Source organism: Etheostoma spectabile, chromosome 11, assembly GCF_008692095.1.
Source record: "Etheostoma spectabile isolate EspeVRDwgs_2016 chromosome 11, UIUC_Espe_1.0, whole genome shotgun sequence".
NCBI lineage: Eukaryota > Metazoa > Chordata > Actinopteri > Perciformes > Percidae > Etheostoma > Etheostoma spectabile.
The window spans coordinates 2,183,013-2,201,240 of record NC_045743.1 but is presented as its reverse complement, the minus strand read 5'-3'; the positions used below and the strand labels follow the sequence as shown (position 1 = coordinate 2,201,240).

The following is an 18,228-nucleotide window of genomic DNA, read 5'->3' as shown; positions in this document are numbered from 1 at the left end:
TCACCGCCCACTTAGGCATCCCATTTACTCCAACTGGCTAATGGATCAAAACAAGGACCTTTGGAAGCCGTTTATTGGTTAAAGGAGCTGTCTGTTGGAAACGATTTAAACCGATGAACTGTATTTACAACTCTATTTCTGTATCACCACCGACCCACACCCTTTTTTGACAGTGGGAACTGAGGCCCGTCCTACCATCAATCCATCTACCTGCCTGCCAATCAAAACACCCTCCTCATTCAAGCAATATGAAATTAGCTTTTCCATTTTTTTGCTACTTTAAGGAAGTAATTCATATTTTGTGTTATATTCCTCTGACAGATAGTTACTAGCCTACTTTGCAAATACAGGTTTGTTAGCTGCATACACATAAATTCATCTGTAATGGCCTACTGCAATATAATAAAAACATATCACATCTGCATAGTGAGTATTTACCTTTTGATACACCATTTTACTTTTTTAAACATATTTGTTTTAAACTAAATGTCTATTTATTAATGTCAACACATGCTAACCCAGCTTTTCAAAATGGTACTTAATTGGACTAATTTGTACTTGGAAACTACCTGTCATACCTGTCTTTCAAATTTACAAATTACCCCATCATGGTTTCTTAGTGTCATTCATGAATGGATTGTTCACATTAGTTAATTCACAATAAAATACTTTACAATTTTCAAGATTAGTTTATTGCAACATAGCGTGTTTACAAAAGAGTGATGTAATGTCAGAGTAACAGCACTTTCCAATAATGGGCTGGTATAGTTTTATAAGGTGGCAATGTTGAAACAAACTGCATATAACTCATCATTTGGTGACATTGTCTTTACAAGATACTATATCATACATGGCATTGTAAATGTATACCTTGTAAAAGTGGCAATATATAAACTGATAACATTAAAAGTTAGAAAACATGTTATTATTACTGTTCTAGAAATTCTTTGTATATACTTTTACACACATGGATATCAATCTGCTTCATGCACAAGTGAGGCCGGAGGGTATAAACCATTCTGCCACGGACATGACAACACTTTTGGCTGTTGGAAAAAACACAACAACAAAACATTATTCTTTTCAGCACCGGCACTGGATGAGAGGTGGATTTCTTTTTTTCAGGATGCACAACACAAAGGTTTTAATCTCAGTAACTCAGGTATCATAATTAGCTTGGACATCCAGACCCAAATCTGAAAGATTAAGGGTCTGGCATCGAGTAATGAAAGTCGCCCATCTCAAGGGGCGGCACCAAGCGTGCATTTGAAAATCACACACAGGGTGCAGTTTTCAGAGACCCATTCATTTAGCTACCAGCGGAGCTAACTGGTAGACTGTACTGTTGCCATCTGTTTAGCTCGGCTCCGGCCCGCCTAGATCAGATACACCGATGTGATTGGTGCAGCTCGGCTACAAAGGTATAGTTAATGAGCAGCAGTACTCGATGGCAAGTAGTAACTTGCGGAGCAAATTCAAATTGTGCTTTCGCGAGAACTCTGGATTTCCAAGATACATCATAATTGCATTGTTTTAAAAAAGGTTTTGAGTGCTCCCCTGGTGCTACCCAGCCCCCCCACACACATATTTAAACCCCCGGACGTGGTTACTCATCAGTTGTTTCGTAATAGTGATTCTATTAAATTTGCTGTTTCCTCTCGTCTAAAATAAGCTTTACAATCAGCAAGGCCAAAAGGCTGGTTTGTGAGTGGGGGTCTGATTACTTCTACATTTTCAAATTTCTCTAAACCAAACTGTGACAAGTAATAGGAAAGCAAACCAGAGACAACACATACAGCTATGGGACATGCTAATGTGTTGTGAGTCAATACGAGATGATTCCAAGCCTTCTGACTCACTATGCAGTATGAGGTGCTGTGTGATTTCTTCAGCTGATTTAACCCTTTAATCATCTATAAATTACAAATACATAATGTACAATATCAACATGTTTTAAACTAGAAAAATAAAACTGGCAGAGAGAGATGAATTTTAGAAAGTAATCATAACACATTAAAGGAACACACTCTAATTGTTAGAGCGAGCATAAGTGCCCCTAAAATTTCCTCTCAGCTTAAGATTGAGGTTGTGAAACTCACCTCAAGGTCCACTTACTTGCTTTAGGAGCTATCAACATGACAAACCAAAGACCATTTTTGAACAAAGACGGGTTATTATCGCACACTCAAATCCGTCCACATTTGATCACACAACTGAAGTTCATACTTGGTCACGTAATGACGTAACTGAGCAAACTGCTGATAAAGACTGAGAGATGCAATTAAAAACGTCGTAAAAAGCTATTAAGTGGACTTTGAGTTAAGTTGATCCTGTCAAACTACCAAGGCTAAGAGTAAACGTTGATGCAGCTCAGAAATAGAAGCAACCAGGATATAACTCATGGAAACCTAATGAATTTGGAGTTTCTATAACGAAATCACATTCAGTATCTTAAACTCAATTTGTTTTAGTTTTTTAGTTCAGTTTAGTTTCCAAATTAAGCATGCATCTGAAATTAAGATATAATGTAACTAGTCAAGTAAATGCAGTCAAAGTACAATAAAATAAAGATAAAAAGGGCTTCAGTGCTTTCATTTGATAAACTCCAAGATATAAAAACGGTTACTGATGGGGCCGTTTGGGCTGAGATAAAAACATAAAAAATAAAAAGTTAAAAACATGTGGAAGAAGCCACCGAAAGTTCTGCTGTGCAGTTTTCAAATGAACAAACCAGTAAATTATGAAACTGATTTATGTTAATTATGAAACTGATATTTGTTGTGGACCCCGACTGCTCTCAACAGACTTGCTCTCCTCTACAAATAAACACTGTAGATCCTAAACAGAATACGGCACTCCACCAAAGGCCTGTTCTTTAACACTTAGCTGCCATGACATTGGTAGGCCTGGTGGATTACATGAATACACACATACATTCTATTGTACACTGATGCATGTTACAAATATGCAAAGTTGGTTTTATACAAGACATAAGAACAATTTCCATATCAAATAAACAGAAATACATAAGGGTCTACACATGCTGTAGAGTCTATGTACAGATATAATATAAAAAAATAAATGGACAAATACGTACATATATCTTCCCAAAAACCACACACGGCCCCACAAAAGGGAGCTCTTTTCACAGAATGCATGTTTTCGTGGTTATTGGTGTTAACTTGTGTAATTGTAGCCTATATCTTGTAGATTTCACAAAGAATCTGCTACACATTAAATAAAATGGCTCTGTAATCTCACATTTGTCGCAATCCATTTTGTACCACCATTTAACAGACGTCGCAAAACTGTCAATATAGTAAAACACTGAAAACTAAAACGTCACAGAAAAATGTTAACTTTGATCATGGTGGTAATTTTTTTGACGACAAACAGTTTACAGGGGCACAATGACATGATCGTTGGGAAACATTTAGGTCTCTGGTGTTTAGATAAACTCAAATGTGCATTTTTGTACAAACTGAATATTATTATTTTTAAAAATCTTTTTAGATATCACTCTCATCTGTTAAAAGACAACATTTTACTCACCCAGTTATATCTGGGGACGCAGCGAGCCACAGGAGCTGAGAGTTATAAACAAACTCTCAATTATCTAAATCACGAACACACCTTTATGTCCGTTAAAATTGTGCTTTGCCTTGAAAACCTACTTGTGTGCATAACCTCAGTAAGTACTGTCAGTCAAAGAACCCAGGTTGCTTGACAACTTGTATTCACTTCCAAATAATTTGGTTTAGATAAAATGGACCCTTGTGTTGCTGCCATGATGGACTTAAGCTAGTGAATAAAATAACTAATAGAATAGAAAACTACAATAATGTGACCCCAGGTTGCAATAAACAATAGTATTTCTTTAAAACTGTGCCTCAGCTTGCTAATGATCTTAATTTACATTTACATTTGTTGTGGAGGAGCAGAGAAACATGAGTGAACTTAAAAGTCGGAAGTCTCTTTACAATTTGTCCCCTTTTAACAATCCCCTGTCTGCTGACTCACACAGCTTAACTTCCTAAAAGATTGGCAGTTGGTAGCATCTTTAAAAACACTTGTAAAAAAAATATTGTTTATGCCCAATTAGTTGTAGAGTTGGTTCGAGTAGAGATTCATAATTCATTCAAAGCCTTTAACCGCAAATGACTGAGCTTGCCTGATACAGAAATGTCCATCTCGTAACTGTTGTACAATTTTTTTCAGATAAAGTATGTTCTGAACACACAATGTTTCCAATAATAATCAAAATCAATAATTTTTTTTCACAAGCTGGATCTAGTTGTCATAGTTTTGGCCGGTGGACTGCTTAACACTGAACTCACTAACATGAATGTACAGTTACACAATGAATACATTCATTTATATCATTTAACAGCTGTTTTAAACCGGAGTGCAGGGTAAATATAACTGCAACCGTGGGTTTGACTCTGACCTGCGGCCCTTTGCTGCATGTCATTCCTCCCTCTCTCTCCCCTTTCACTTCTTCAACTGTCCTGTCATTAAAGGCCTAAAAGGCCCAAAAAATACACTTAAAAAACAAAAAAACAATGACTTTAAAGTGATGGTTCGGAGTAATTTTACTCTAGGGTCCTTTGCACCATGACCTGGAGCCAAACAACCCCCCAGAATCTTTTTTCTCCCGGGTCGAACATTGGGCGAGTTAGCGCTATCAGCTGTTAGCTTAGTGCAGGCGCTATTGGAACCAAGTGTGTATCTCGTAAATTACACCACTAATAATGCCCGAAATGATTAAAAATCAATTGCTGACATTAGGAGAAACTCATAAGCAGGTAAGGACTGTATTTGTTATAACTTTTTACTTCTTCTGTAACAATCTTTAAACAGAAGAAATTACATTGCATAGATACTCATGAAGGTATCTCTGCAATGATTGTGATGAGGACAGTGTTAACTTACATGAGTTTTGGCCAAATCTGCAACAATAAGATGCAGGCTTATAAAGCTGTGTGAAGCAACATGTTAACCGTCGTCAGCAGCTGATTTGACCCTTTAAGTGATCCTGCACAGGATTGCGGCTAATGTTTTAGTGTACCAATATTGGAAAGACAATGTATTTTAAATGTATTAGGCCTATCAACGGTCTACTGAAGAAGGCTGTATAAGAAGAACTAGATTAGCCAGCCGTATGTAAACTGGAAGGCAGGCAGGCAGTATCAAACAGTCAAAGAGTTGTTGAAGAGAAGTGAAATGCTACTTGGCCCAGCTTGGAGTTCAGAAGAAGGAACTACTCTGATTTATGGCAGTAAAGGTCTTTAAGAGCTTTCAGTTCTTCAATTAGTGTCTTATTTTGGTTCTCCAGGACGGCCACTCGGTTTTCCAGACACTTAACATACTCCTTCTTTTTCCTGCGACATTCACGGGCTGCCTCTCTGTAGGAAGGACAAGACAACATTTGTCTCTGGGATTTGGGGGAATTTTTGTAAAAGCTGTCATTTTTGTTGTCATCACACTGTCTGATTTTTATTAAATGCACCTACCCCAGACTGGCTTTTAAACGTGTTATGTTAAGATATATGATTTTGGGAAACTTGTGATGCAAGAGCAAAGCCACTGTTTAGACCAAAACTTACAAAGACACAGATTCCACCTCTTTTCATACCTGTTCTTCATGAGGCGGACTTCCCGTTTGCGAGTGACCTCCTCTGTAGCACCCTGGGTGGGGAGGGCGGGGGACGAGGCCATGACCACCCCAGGGGCGATGGTGCTGGCGGGGGCTGCTCGGATCTGATAAGCCTGGACGTCTCCGGAGGCAGCTGAAAGGTGTGATAATCAGATCTAATTTTAATGATAAAAACACTTTTCCCTGGAGAATCAATGTTTTAATTATTTTTTAATTGTTTGGCTGACTGAGAATAGTGAAATGTTTTTGTCTTTCAAGATTCAAGATTTAAAATTTGTTATTAATCCCACAACAAGGAAATTCACACTGTTGCAGCAGTAAGGGATAGGGGAAAAAGTACAACAAACAGTAAATATAAATAAGTAAAGAGAATAAATAGTAAACAATTAACCTAAGCTAACTTTTCTACCAACAGCACAAAATGACCAGAAAGAAAAATGTGCTTTTCTGCAGAAAGATGTATACTAAAATAGGTACATTCACGTAATGGATCTAGGATCTAGCTTTCGCCCTGTTACATACCACTGCATTAATACAGTCCACTCTCACCTTGGACCACGACCTGGTTACTGGGAACCAGTATCTGCTGGCCGTCGCTGGTCTGTGCATACTGGAGGATGGTGGCTCCAGGCTGGGCGGCGGCTGTTGCGTTGGTCATGGTCAGAGTCTGGATGCCCTGGACTCCATCTGTACCGTTATTGGCCAGCTGAATGGCTCCTCCCTGTGTGATTGCAACTGTGTGTTTGGTGAAAGGGAACAAAAAAAGAAACAACTATTATGTATTTTTATTATGAAATAAAAAAGTGGAAATAGTCTTTTAAGCAGCGTGCTTGTTTCGAACTTCACTCAGTGTTTTAATCTCAAGATTATTTTATTTAGATTTGGTTCAAGGGAGTTCATAAAGGTGCTTTTCTGCGGCTTCTCTACAAACACTATTTTGCTTTATTTGAATATGAATAAAAAAATGTAAAAGGATTTTTTGGGGAAATTTTAGGCCTTTATTTGACAGGACAGCTGAAGACAAGAAAGGGGAGAGAGAGGGCAGAATATACATAAATTCTAATCTTGTTCTGAACATTTTTTATAATCATAATTTAAACTAATAATAGTTTTTTGCAATAAAAAACATAGTTAGGAGTTAGCTGCTCCTCAGATCTCTGCAGGGTAAATCCAGACCGCTAGCTGGACTATCTGTCCAATCGGAGTTTTCTGTTGCACGAAACAACTTTTCAACTCACACGTTCCACCAAAACAACTTCCTTCCTGAAGCTATTTTGCAGCGGCAGTGTGGCTCTGTCCGGCGCTTAGCGCCTCACACGACAATTGTGATTGGTTAAAAGAAATGCCAATCAACCAGAGCATGTTTTTCGCCCATCCCGAAATACTAGCGAGACGCTCCTCCGCAGTACTGAGGAGGTAGGTCCGGCAAAGAGAGACTAATACAATGCAATTCTAATGATACCCATTCCTAATTGTGACACAAGCTGTAATGTTTGAACACGTAGAGTTCAAATCCCCAACTATGAAGTTTGAATTACATCAACCTGCAACCTCAGACAAAGCTCCACTGCACCAAACATCACCTACTGTATTGCCCACTGCTGGTCTGGTAGATGGGTGTGGGCACAGTGACAGTGGTGATTGAAGGTGTGGCAGCAGCTGATGAATCCTCCTCAGCCCTTTCCTCCTCGATACGAGGGACAGCCGGTGCGTCGGATGAAAGGTCGTTCAGGATTTTCCTTTTGGAAAAAACAACAATGGGAGTTAAAAAACGGATGGGCAAGGTTAGTGTGATGTCATGAGCTGAGCTTGTCATGAGAGATAAATGTTCCACTGAAATATTGCATCGGTTTAAGTATCCCCATCACCTATTGATAATCATTTTCTATGCCCCCATACATGTAATCCTCATTGGTTTTCACCGAAAAGTAGCCACATTTTTAAAAGAGCAATTTTTAATATTCAAAAAAACTTCTAGTTATATAAAGTAAAAAGCAGAATGTGGACAAAATAAATGAGAATTGATTAACCATATAAGCAAGTAAAAAAACAAACAAGAAATGATATTTGCACAGAAAAGCAAATTTTACCCAGAGTTTTGTTCTACATTTTGCATTATTAATTATGATAAAATATTCATAGATGCAGGTAAATGCCCGTAAAAATGTAAATAATGAAGCAAATGCTGTGTTGTCATTTGAGCTTTAAAACGTCAATGTTTGATTTGGTTATGAAATATCACAATTGTCTTTCCAGTCTCCTGAAAATGCACGCACACACGCACGCACACACACCTGTAAGAGGGGCGTCGTGACAGAATCTCTCTGCGCTTCTGACAGTCAGTGACACTGTCTACTGACTCCTGTGAATCCTCACTTTCTGCTATGGTGGAGATCTGGAACAATCAAACAAACCTTCTGACTTAATGTTCTTTACATTGTGGCTAAGTATGAAACACCTTAAACTAGGACTGTAAGTGTATGTGTTTTACCTGTACAGCCTGGACCTGTGGGGACTGGATGACAGACGGCTGTGCAGCCTGGATCACTCCGTGGACCTGAACCGTCTGTCCGTTGGGAAGCTGTACCAGCGTTACTGTGGGACCTGTTGCTGAGGCGTGGCCTGATGTCATGGTTACCTGAAATTCAGAAGTGATGTGCGGTCTGCCATGTGTGTGAACTTTATCAATAACGTTTTATTTTACATTTATGGCACTACGTTTTTTTTTGTTTTGTTTTTTTATGTTTGGAAACGGGCTCAACTTGCCGAGCCTCGTAGCAAAGGGCTATTTTTCCGATATCTAATGGTGTTAACATCTTCGGTTACCTGTGCTAGAGTAGCGATCTGTGCCTGGGTGATGTGCTGGGTTTCTGCCTCAGTCACAGTCGTCTCCATTCCCTGCTGAACCTCCAATGACTCCATCTTCATCAGCTAAGCTGAGGATGAAGATTTGAAGAGAAGCTGTTAAAACTTAAAGCGTAACTCTTCCCAAAAAGAAAACCTAGGGTCTTTTTTGAATATGCTGAGGAAAACTTTCGCTTAAAGCATAATTAGGACGGGGGGGGCTAGTGTGCAGGTATGGAGTAAGACGTCTCTGCGAGAGTCCTCTCGTTCAATTGTATTTGTTTAAATTTGCCGTCTTTAACCAAGTTTTCTCGCAACTATCATAAGGTTTTGTTTTTATGGGCCTGCGTGCCCGTTTAAGACCAAGGAATGTCGATTTTGCAAATCCCAAACCCAAAGAAAAGAAAGACGGGGCCGAAAGGGCCCGAGGCTAGCTACGGAGGGGGGTGGTGGCAAAAGGGGGAACCCCGGGGGCCCAACAGGGCCTTTCCCCCAGGGGGGAAATTAAAAAACAGCAGGATCCGACCCGGACTTTTCAACACCGTTTCGATTTACTGGTGGAAGCAAACCCCCTCCCAGTCTTTTTCAAAAACACCCGGGGCGCCCCAAAAATGGATCAAGTAGCGAGAGGGTTTATCAGACCACGTTTGCTCGTCTGCTGGTATGGGGGGACCCCAATCAAAAGCTACAGAAAGGGAACGCTTTCCTCCGGCCAAAACAAATGACTTAGAGGGCCGCTAAAAGGCGCAACAGGGTTAAGTTTGTGGGGTTTCCAAAAAGGAGAGGAAAAGGGAAACCCAACCCGAATTTGTAAGCGCCCCTTTCCCAAAAATGTTGGGGGGGCGGGGAATCATTTCCAAAAGCCGGTAATTTTTGCCCGTGCCCATCGTCCTACCCCGGGCCCAGTAGACGAGCCTCTGGCCTTTGGGTAAACCCCCGCAAAACATCCCCCGGGGTTTTCCAAACCACTTTCAGGAGAAAGAAAATGAAAAACGGCTCGCTCGACAAAGTCCCTCATGTATGGTGCACATAAATCTTCATTTTTCCCAGATAACCCCGAGGTGAGGAAAGCAGCGAGGGGGGTTTCCCGTGAACCCATGGCCCCCTGCGCGAGTAAAAATAAAAGCACAGCATGCGTTTCCCACCCAAAGTCCACTTCCATCACAAGGGGCCCTTCAGAAGATATTAAATTCCCCCGAAAAGGGGTAGAGTTCGTGGGCGCTTGCGCGGGGAACGGGAAAGGACTAGACAGGGGTTCTAAACAGTTTGTGTTTTGCCAACCAGGTTAGGTTCACCCCCCTTTGAAACAAAGCAAAAAGGGAAAAAATTTCACAATCACGCCCCCCCGGTATTTTTAAAAATTTTAATTTAATATTTTCAATTTTGGTTTTTGTAAAAGGGTTTAGGGGGGCCCCGGTTGTTTAGGAAAAATTTTGGGGTGGTTAGATTTGGGCTTGAAAAAGGCCAAAAGCCCGGTGGCCCTCGAAGTGTATGAGAGGGAAAATGAGTTCTTTTGGGGAAGTTTGTGGGGGGGGGGGAGGTGGGGTTTATTCGGTTGTTTGAGGTTGTTGGGGGCTGCCAGAAAAATTTGGTTTATCCCTTTTTCCTCTTTTTTGGCCGGTTTTGGTTTTGCACCCCTTTTCCTTTTTGGTTTAGTCTCCATTTGACCCCCAAACGGTAAAAACCAGAAGAATGAGTACCTTTCGGGTTTCCCGGAATGGGGCGCGGTTTTGGGGGCAGGTAGTCAAGCGAGGGAAGGGTTTTTTGGCCCCCTTTGGGTCGTTTAAAGCGAATAGTGTTTCTGCAAAAAACTACATAAAAGCTCCCAGAAAGAGGCGGGGGGAGGGGAAAATTTGGGGTCTTAAGTTATCAGTCCCCTTTTAAACCCCCCAAAGCCGGGGGTTTGTCGCCTTTCTTTTTCGAAAGGGGGTATTCCATTCCAATTACTTAAGAAACCCCGGATCCAAATGGCAGGTATATATATTACTGGAGCCCCTTTGGGTTTTTCTTTTCCCTGTCATTTTTTTAAAACATATCCGGTCCAAATACGGAGCCCCAAAATTTTTCCGAAAAAGTATTGACCAAATTCCCGGCCCTCAGCACCCCAATCAATTAGGGGTGGGCCTTTAACTTTTACCTTGACCATACCTTGACAGATTTTCCTCTCGGCTAAACCAAACCATAGCATCTGCCCAAAATTTTGAATAACCTATTTTAAACCCCAAAAAATTTAATTTGTATAGGGGAGACTGCAACACCCGAGGGAAAGGGATTTTTCCCTACTTTACTTTCCCAAAAATCAACAAAAGGAAATCGACTATTTTTTTGTGGACAAAAAATTTAAACCCAATATCGTACAAAATAATACAAAATTAATGTATCGGACACAGCCCCGGGATTTTTCCCAATTGAACCCCACCCTGCCAAAAAAAATTTTACTTTTGGCGCTTTAACCGGGGGTTTGTGTGGGCCCAAGTATTTAGGGCACATGTCTGCGCGCCTGGGGGAGTTTCTTGGGGCCCAAATTTGCCACAGGGGGGAAGTTATGGACCCCAAGCTTGGGAAACCTAAAAGTTTTTAGGGAGGGGCCCCAATAAAAATTCTTTGGAAGTTAAAAAAAAAGGGGGGGAAAACAGCGCATCCCCCGGTTGTTTTAAAAATGCACTTCCAGCTTTTAAAGGGGCCCCTATAGGGACCTATGTAACAGGAAGTTAAATAAAAAGGGTTTTTGAATTTGAAATAGGGAAAAAAAATACATTCTCAGGAAAACTTTGGAAAAACTCATATTTAAAATAAAACAAAAAAAAACACTTTGAGTTGGGTGTAAAACCGGAGGGGGCTGGGCTAGACGTGAAGGGTGTCAGGCAAAGCTTTTTTTTTTTTGCCCAATTATAAAAAAAAAACCCAAAAACAGGAGATTTGGGGTTAAACCCCTAAGGAAATAAATACCGTTTTAAAGATTTTTAATTTTTCCAGAATTTATTCCCCAAATCTAGTGAAATTTAGCCGGGATTCATAATTTTTTTGACCCCCTTTGTGGAATTAGAGAGTCTCTGGGTTTGGAAAACTTAACGAGATTGGGGGAGGAGGTTATTTGAGGAAATTTAAAACCCCTTTTCCCCTTGGAAAAAGCAGGGGCCCCAAAAAGGGTTTGGGTTTTGTGATTTTTATAACCCATTTCAAAAAACCCACCCCCCCACTCTCCCTTAGGGGATCAAGGCCCTTTTGGGAACAAAGCATTCCGGGGTCGCGGTATGAAGCAAATATTGCCTTTTTTAAAAAAAAGGCCCAAGGGGTACTGACCCGGAAAAAAAAGGGCCCCTTTGCATCCTCAATTTTGACCAGAAACTGTCAAAAGGTGTTAGAAACGGTTGGGAAGGAAAAATTTCCCCCAAATTTTATACCCCCTGCCCAAAACAGGGTTTATCCCAGGTGGGGTTTCTTTTTGGCAATGTAGACGGCCCCTAAAAAAAATAATGCCAGCAACTCAGGCCCCCCAGAGCAGTGTCTTGGCCTTGATGGGGCCCAAAGGTTTTGCCCAAAATAGGTGGCTTATCCTCAAAAAATTTGGGGAGTTTTGGAAAATTGGGGACCCTTTAAAGGCGGGGGGTTAAAATTTTAAACCCTCTCCCCAAAACCTCCATCCTCACAATGGGATAGATCTGGGCCTTCGGGTTTGGCACCGCGGAGTCAGCCGGGGACCCGCTGTCCCCCCGCTTTTTGGATGGGGCCCGGGGAGCCCCTTGCGATAGGGATCGGACCATCCGGCCCATAAGCCCCCTTTAAGATAGGGGGGGGAAAACCCGGGGGGGGTTTTTATCAGGGGATCTTTTTATATCTCTCAGCCCCGAGGGTCTTTTTCCCCCCCTCCTCACTTTTTAAAATTCATTCGGCAAACTTCCGGTCAAAATTTAAACTGGGGGAAAAGATTTAAATTTATGCCCCTTTTTGACATTTAGACCCAAAATTTCCTTTGGGACCCCTCCCCTTTTCCCCTGGTAAAAAGCCCATTTCCCTTTTCTGGGCCAAAATACCAGGGGAAACCCAAAGCAATTATTTAAAAAATTTTTGGCTAAAATGATCACGAATTTTAAAAGGTGACAAAAGAAAAGTGGGGGATCTTTCCCACTGTCCATGGGGGGGCAAAATCAATGAAATAAAGAGGGTGGCTCTCCTGGGTTTTTTGGTACTTATTTAAGTTTTGCCAATCTTCCATTTCAGTTTTTTAAGGGAATTTGGGAATCAATTGTTTTTCCTTTTCATCGGGGGGTAAAAAGGCGCATTACCCAAAAATTTTAAAGCGCACCTGCATAAATCTCCAGGGGGGGGGGGGTTTTGGGTCCCCCCAAAATTTCAGGAATCCTTTTGGGCAGCCAATGAAAGGGGGCCTTGAGGTATGGCGGCAGGGCAGCCCGGGGGGTTTTAACGTTTCCCCCTGGGGGTTTAAAACACGAAGCGCAGCGGGAAACACCCGGCACCTTCTTTGTGCCTTCCCTTTTTTCCAAAACAGAGCCTCCTCTTAAATTTTTGGGTTAAAAACTTCTTTGAGAAACTCCCTTGGGTACCTAAATTTCAGAAAAGGGAAGGCCGGCAAGCTCCCCCGGGAAAAACCCTTCTTTACCCCCCCCCATAGGTCATAAACATTCTACCTCCCAAGCGGAAGGGGTGTTTGCAGCCTGGAGGGGAAAAAGGGACTTTTTTGCCCCCCGGGCCCCCGATATTGGGGGGGGAAATTTTCCCCGTTTGGCAGCGGGCCCGAAATTTTAATTTCCCAAATTTCTATCTTTTCGATTTTTTCAAATCAGGCCCCTAGGCAAAAGGTGTACTAAAAAATTTGGGAAACCCCATGCCCCCAAGGGTCCCCCATTTCGTTCAATGTGTTCCCCCTAAATCCGGCCCAACCTAATATCTGTTTTGTGCCCCTGTTCGCCTCCCCGCATCCACCCCCAATCCAGAGAAGCTTGGTCTAACAAAACTGGGGGTTTGGAGGTGTCCCAACGTACGGACTGAAGTTTTGACAAAAAAATTTAACATCCCTATCAACGCAAAAATTAAATGATTAAATATAAATTTGTCATCGTTTAAAACTATTCTAAGCTTAAATGCAAAAAAATTTCCCCCGTCACTTTTTCTTGTGTGGTCGATCGAAGGTGCGGGGGGTTTCGTACCCACATTTTTTGGTTAGTTAAATTACATAAGTTTTGGTTTTTGGATGTTTTTCAGGGGTTTTCAGTTGGTCTTTAATTTGGACTTTGGCCCTGACCCAGGCTGGCGCCTTTGGGGTTAAAAAAACCTCCGTACCCGCCTGAGATCCAAAAAGCACTAATTTTGGGAAGGTTCCCGCAAAAAAAATGATTTTTTGGGACGGAAGCCCCCCAAATCCCCTGTTTAAAAAATGGCTTAATGAAATGAGGGGAAATCATCCAGAGGAAAAGGATAGGAGGAAAAACCCTTAAAAACAAAAACCGCTTTCTGGGGCACCCGGGGGACCAGTCTTTGATATTTTAAAAAAACAGTGATTTTGGGTAGGATGTGCCCCTGCCTGATTGAAATTGTTTTGCTTTTGACACGGAACGTGTAGAAACCCGCAATATAAAATTTCCCCAAAGACATGTTTTTAAATCTTGTTTTCCCTTTGGCAGCCCCGTTTGGTTTGGGGTTTTTTTTTTGGGGCTTTTTTCTGTTTTTTTTGGGGATAAAAATTTAAAAAAGACATTGAAAATAAAATTTTAAAAAAAAAAAAAAAAGGCATAATTAGGAGGGAAAACGCCATTTTTAAAAGTTTAAAGTATTATTTTTTTTGGGCAAAGGGCCCTTTTAAATGGGAGAGCTGGGGGGCCCTATGATAGCATAAAAAAATCCCTTTTTTTTAAAAACACTAAGAAGGCCGCCCCCAAGATGAGTTTTTTCCCCAAAGTAAAACCAGGGGCTTACACATGAAGAACAGCGTTGTGTACACATAGTTTGCAAAAAGGGAAAGTTTTAAAAACCACGAAAGGGGTTGGTTTTTGCCCTCCGTCAATCAAAACCCAGTCAAAAATCGTAATCCCGGAATGAAAAGAACGGGAGGAGGGGAAAAGATAAAAAGCTCCAAAAGCTTATTTAAATATAAATAAAAGGAAATTTTTTTTTTGCCCTAAGTAAAAAAACAATATTGCCTTGTCGTTGTAAAAAAAAGGGGGCCTCATATAAGAAGGGGACATTTCTTTTCATCTGCTTTTGGGAAAATTGCCCCTTTTTGGCGAAAAGAGGGGGGGTAGGGAAAAACAAAAACAAAAGGAGCCCTTTTAAAAACCTTTCGGTTTTTAAAGCTAATTTTGGTTGGGCCCCCAGGGGAATGTATTTTACTTTTAAAAAAAGTTTTGGGGTTTAACATTTGGGGCCCTAGGTCATTTAAGCCCTAGGTCCAAGGGGTCTTAAAAGTCCTTAAAAAGGGCCCCTTTTTTTGGAAAAAATAAACCCGCAGATTTTTAAAAAAATTTTTACTTTATTTTAAAATTTTTTTTAAAAAGGAATAAAGGGAACTCAAAGGATTTTTGGGGGCCGGTAAATTTGGGGGGGGTCAGCCCCTTATCATTGTAAAGTGTCTAAAAGATAACTCTTGTTTGAATGATACATAAAAAAAAAATTAAAAATTAAAAATTAAATTAAAAAAGGATTTTCCCCAAAATTTTCCTGCAAAGGGAAAAGGGGGTTGGGAACCCCCCGATGCTAAAAAAATGGGAAATTCTTTTTCAAGTCGGGTAAAGAAAATTTGGTTTCGCTGCCCCCCAGTAGCATACAATACGTATGAAAAATATGGGTGCTGAAAAAACAGCGCGTAGGGGCCCGGTATTTGATAATAGCATCTGCATCTGGTCTTGATTCATTATGTGGTGGAGCATTTAGGAAAACATCAGGGTAATTGTTAGATTACTGGTCCTGAGGTAGCTTCAAACAGGACAGGACAATGATGTTCCACGTTGACTGATCTTATTTATCGTGGTTCCACCTGTAAATTCACAGTAGTTCCATTTCTGCCACTGACCACTTCCATCAACGTTAATTACACCATAAATAACAACATAAACACGTTTTTTCTTGTCTCAAAGTACCTTAACTGTGACCCACTGAACCCTACTGTTTTTTTTAAATGACCATATGTACATTTGTGCCATGTCCTACGCAGATGTAAGACGTTATGACTTAAATAGCTGTATAAGTTTGTAATGAAAGAATACAAATGATTTGGCATCAAATTATTTTTTGAATTAAATAATAAATGGGCTCTTTTGCATTACAAGGTACTCAACAATATCAACAATTTACAAACCACGCTACAGTTTTTTTTGTTTTTCCTGCATAGTGCTTAAATTTACAATCGATGTACAATATGATGAATATGACAATGTGAGGCTAATTAAACAGCAACCTGACATAAATCCTACATTTATGAATCTTATTGTGTTATTATGAGTTTTTGTTGACACAGAGTGGTGTTGATTCACCTGCGCAGTCATTCTGGAGGATGTAGTTTGCGGTGGTGTCAGAATGGATTGCATTTTAGTTAAAGGTGTTGCTTTTCATTTTGAATACACTGTGGGGAAATATTAGAAAACCAAGTGGAGAATGCAATGAATGAATACAGAAAAATCTTGAAGGCCAAAATGAGGAGTGGTGATACAGTGGTTACAAGTTTATAATAACAATGAAGTGGTCTTGAATCTTGGTTTCTGATATTTTTTATTTAGTTTATATTTATTTCTTCTTGGTGACAGTTTCACTCAAGTCAAAAGTACAATAATTGCCTATGAAATAAAGTCAAAAGTATAACTTTCAGTTATGCTGGTTTTGCACATGACCATACAACTACCTTTGGCACTACCCTCATTCCCAATGCGAAACCAAAGTCTCACTAGGTATACACTACACGTTTTTGTATATAAAAGTAACTTAATTGTTTAATTTTATTCTATTTAAAATATTTGTGAATGTATAATGCGTCGGTTTAATTAATAAAGTACAAGTAGCTCAAAATTGTACTTTTGGAAAATAAAGTACTTGAGTAAATGTACTTATGTTACTTCTGCCACTGATACTAACCCCTGTGATTCAACCCCGTCTTACTAGACAGAAGAAAGTAATGAATCTTCTGGACACTGTAAACTCTTGTTGATCCTCCTGCTCTGAACCAATCCACCTGCAGACATCATCATTATAATAAAAGGAGCCTATGAGCCTCGGAGATCTGACTGCAGGCGGCTCAGTGAGTGTGGATCTGGGAACGTGTTGTTCAGTGATCTCACACTGTGCGTAGTTTCTTTCTGCTGCATGATTGGCTTTACACATTTCTCCCTCTGCTTTTCAAAAATCACTTACAAGTGTGACAGCAGTGCCACATGGCCGGGCAACGCCCCCTCAACACACAGCGGTCACATCCCGGGAGATAAGAAACCATTCAAACTAACAATACAAGGTGCTTGTTAAATCTCCAGGCCTGTGTTCATGTTTTCAACATGCAACCCAACGCGACGGCCCGCATGGCCGATTTCTATCAAGACAAAATGAATGGAAAATAGAAACAAAATATTATCGACAAGCTGAGCATGTATAGGAGTCAGAAATATTATATATGAGATTGCAAACATTAAATTAAATCAAGCAAATAGCAGAAATAAATGAACATATCGCCACTGATGGGATCAATGAATGCGCCGTTATAAAACAGCGCACACCTTTGCACATGCGTGTGTTTGTTATAGCGTGATTTGTCATTTGAGTGTATTAACAACGCTAAAGTCCTATCCCAGCTTCTGTTGTGTTAACCCACATACTGTCACTCCTGGTTCATTATCAAAGCCGCACATTTGCTCCCTTTCTCCCAAACAGCCGCAGCCTCCCCTCCCTCCATCCTGCTCCAAACACACCGCGGCGCCATGATCTCTTTGTTTCCTGCGGGCCGAACCCGACCAGACCAACACTTTATTCGGCCACGACCTGTCTCTCTGAGACCCGGGCACCGCTGCCTCCTTACCGATACAGACTCCCTTCGTCACTCCCGGGCCTCCGGAGCTCCACTTTTATTCTGGCCGACACGTAAGAGCCCGCGTCAGGCTACACCTCCGCCGCGTCACCGGGAACAACAACACGGAGATTGGAGAAGAACGAGAAAGCAGATGGCGACACTGGGCGAAAATGACCGACGTCGGAACGGAGAAGGGCGGGAAATACCGAAGAGAAGCGGATTCTAACGACACCCTCCTGCTTCGGAAATCGTTTGCCAAAAACAGTTCAATACTTATGTAAGGAGAACAACAATTAGATGACCACGAGGGTCATGAAAGCCTATTTACTAGAACTTAAAGGGTCGTTCGGCTCACCTAAATCACATACAACTAATATTCTTCTTTTATTTTTAGTTGAATATTATGGTTATGAAACTGGTTTTGGTAGACGGATCTGTAACATACATTTACTCCAACATTGAACCTACAATTTTGAGGCGCTTAAGCCAACTTGAGCATTTCTTTAAGTATTTTTTTGATTTGCATGTTACTAATTCACTGCACTTTGGAGGCAAATATTTTATTTTTACTCCACTATGTATTGTTATATGTTATTAAATACCTTCCAAGTTACTTGCAGATTAAGAGAAGAAATACAAATATAAATCCAGTATAAATTATGATATGTTATTTATTAAGTATTTTTGGTACTTTGAGCGGGCCTATTTTTGGATTCTTATAGCC

General features: G+C 40.7%; 1 protein-coding gene across 2 annotated transcripts; it reads right to left on the bottom strand.

Moving 5' to 3' along the window:
* Positions 1–673: 673 nt before the first annotated feature.
* creb1b (cAMP responsive element binding protein 1b) lies at positions 674–17,654 on the bottom strand. Of its 2 annotated transcripts, none has more exons than XM_032528909.1 (8): positions 17,514–17,654; positions 8,483–8,592; positions 8,148–8,294; positions 7,951–8,051; positions 7,244–7,395; positions 6,206–6,391; positions 5,636–5,789; positions 674–1,046 (listed from the first exon to the last, which is right to left on the bottom strand). In XM_032528909.1, the coding sequence occupies exons 2-8, from the start codon at positions 8,582–8,584 to the stop codon at positions 929–931; spliced, it is 960 nt and encodes a 319-aa protein (XP_032384800.1). In that variant the 5' UTR covers positions 8,585–8,592; positions 17,514–17,654; the 3' UTR covers positions 674–928. The 2 variants fall into 2 exon arrangements, with proteins under 2 accessions (XP_032384800.1, XP_032384799.1); XM_032528908.1 differs by lacking the exon at positions 674–1,046 and adding an exon at positions 4,569–5,405 and having other exon boundaries at positions 17,514–17,653.
* Between the last annotated feature and the right edge of the window lie 574 nt (positions 17,655–18,228).

What these genes read in the sequence shown, in the direction of transcription:
- creb1b (XM_032528908.1), bottom strand. Translation starts at nt 8,584, where the DNA reads ATGAAGATGGAGTCATTGGAGGTTCAGCAGGGAATGGAGACGACTGTG. An exon ending in AGATCGCTACTCTAGCACAG is followed by an intron (nt 8,295 to 8,482) that starts GTAACCGAAGAT and finishes TCTGAATTTCAG; the next exon opens with GTAACCATGACATCAGGCCA. An exon ending in GTCCGCCTCATGAAGAACAG is followed by an intron (nt 5,406 to 5,635) that starts GTATGAAAAGAG and finishes TCCTTCCTACAG; the next exon opens with AGAGGCAGCCCGTGAATGTC.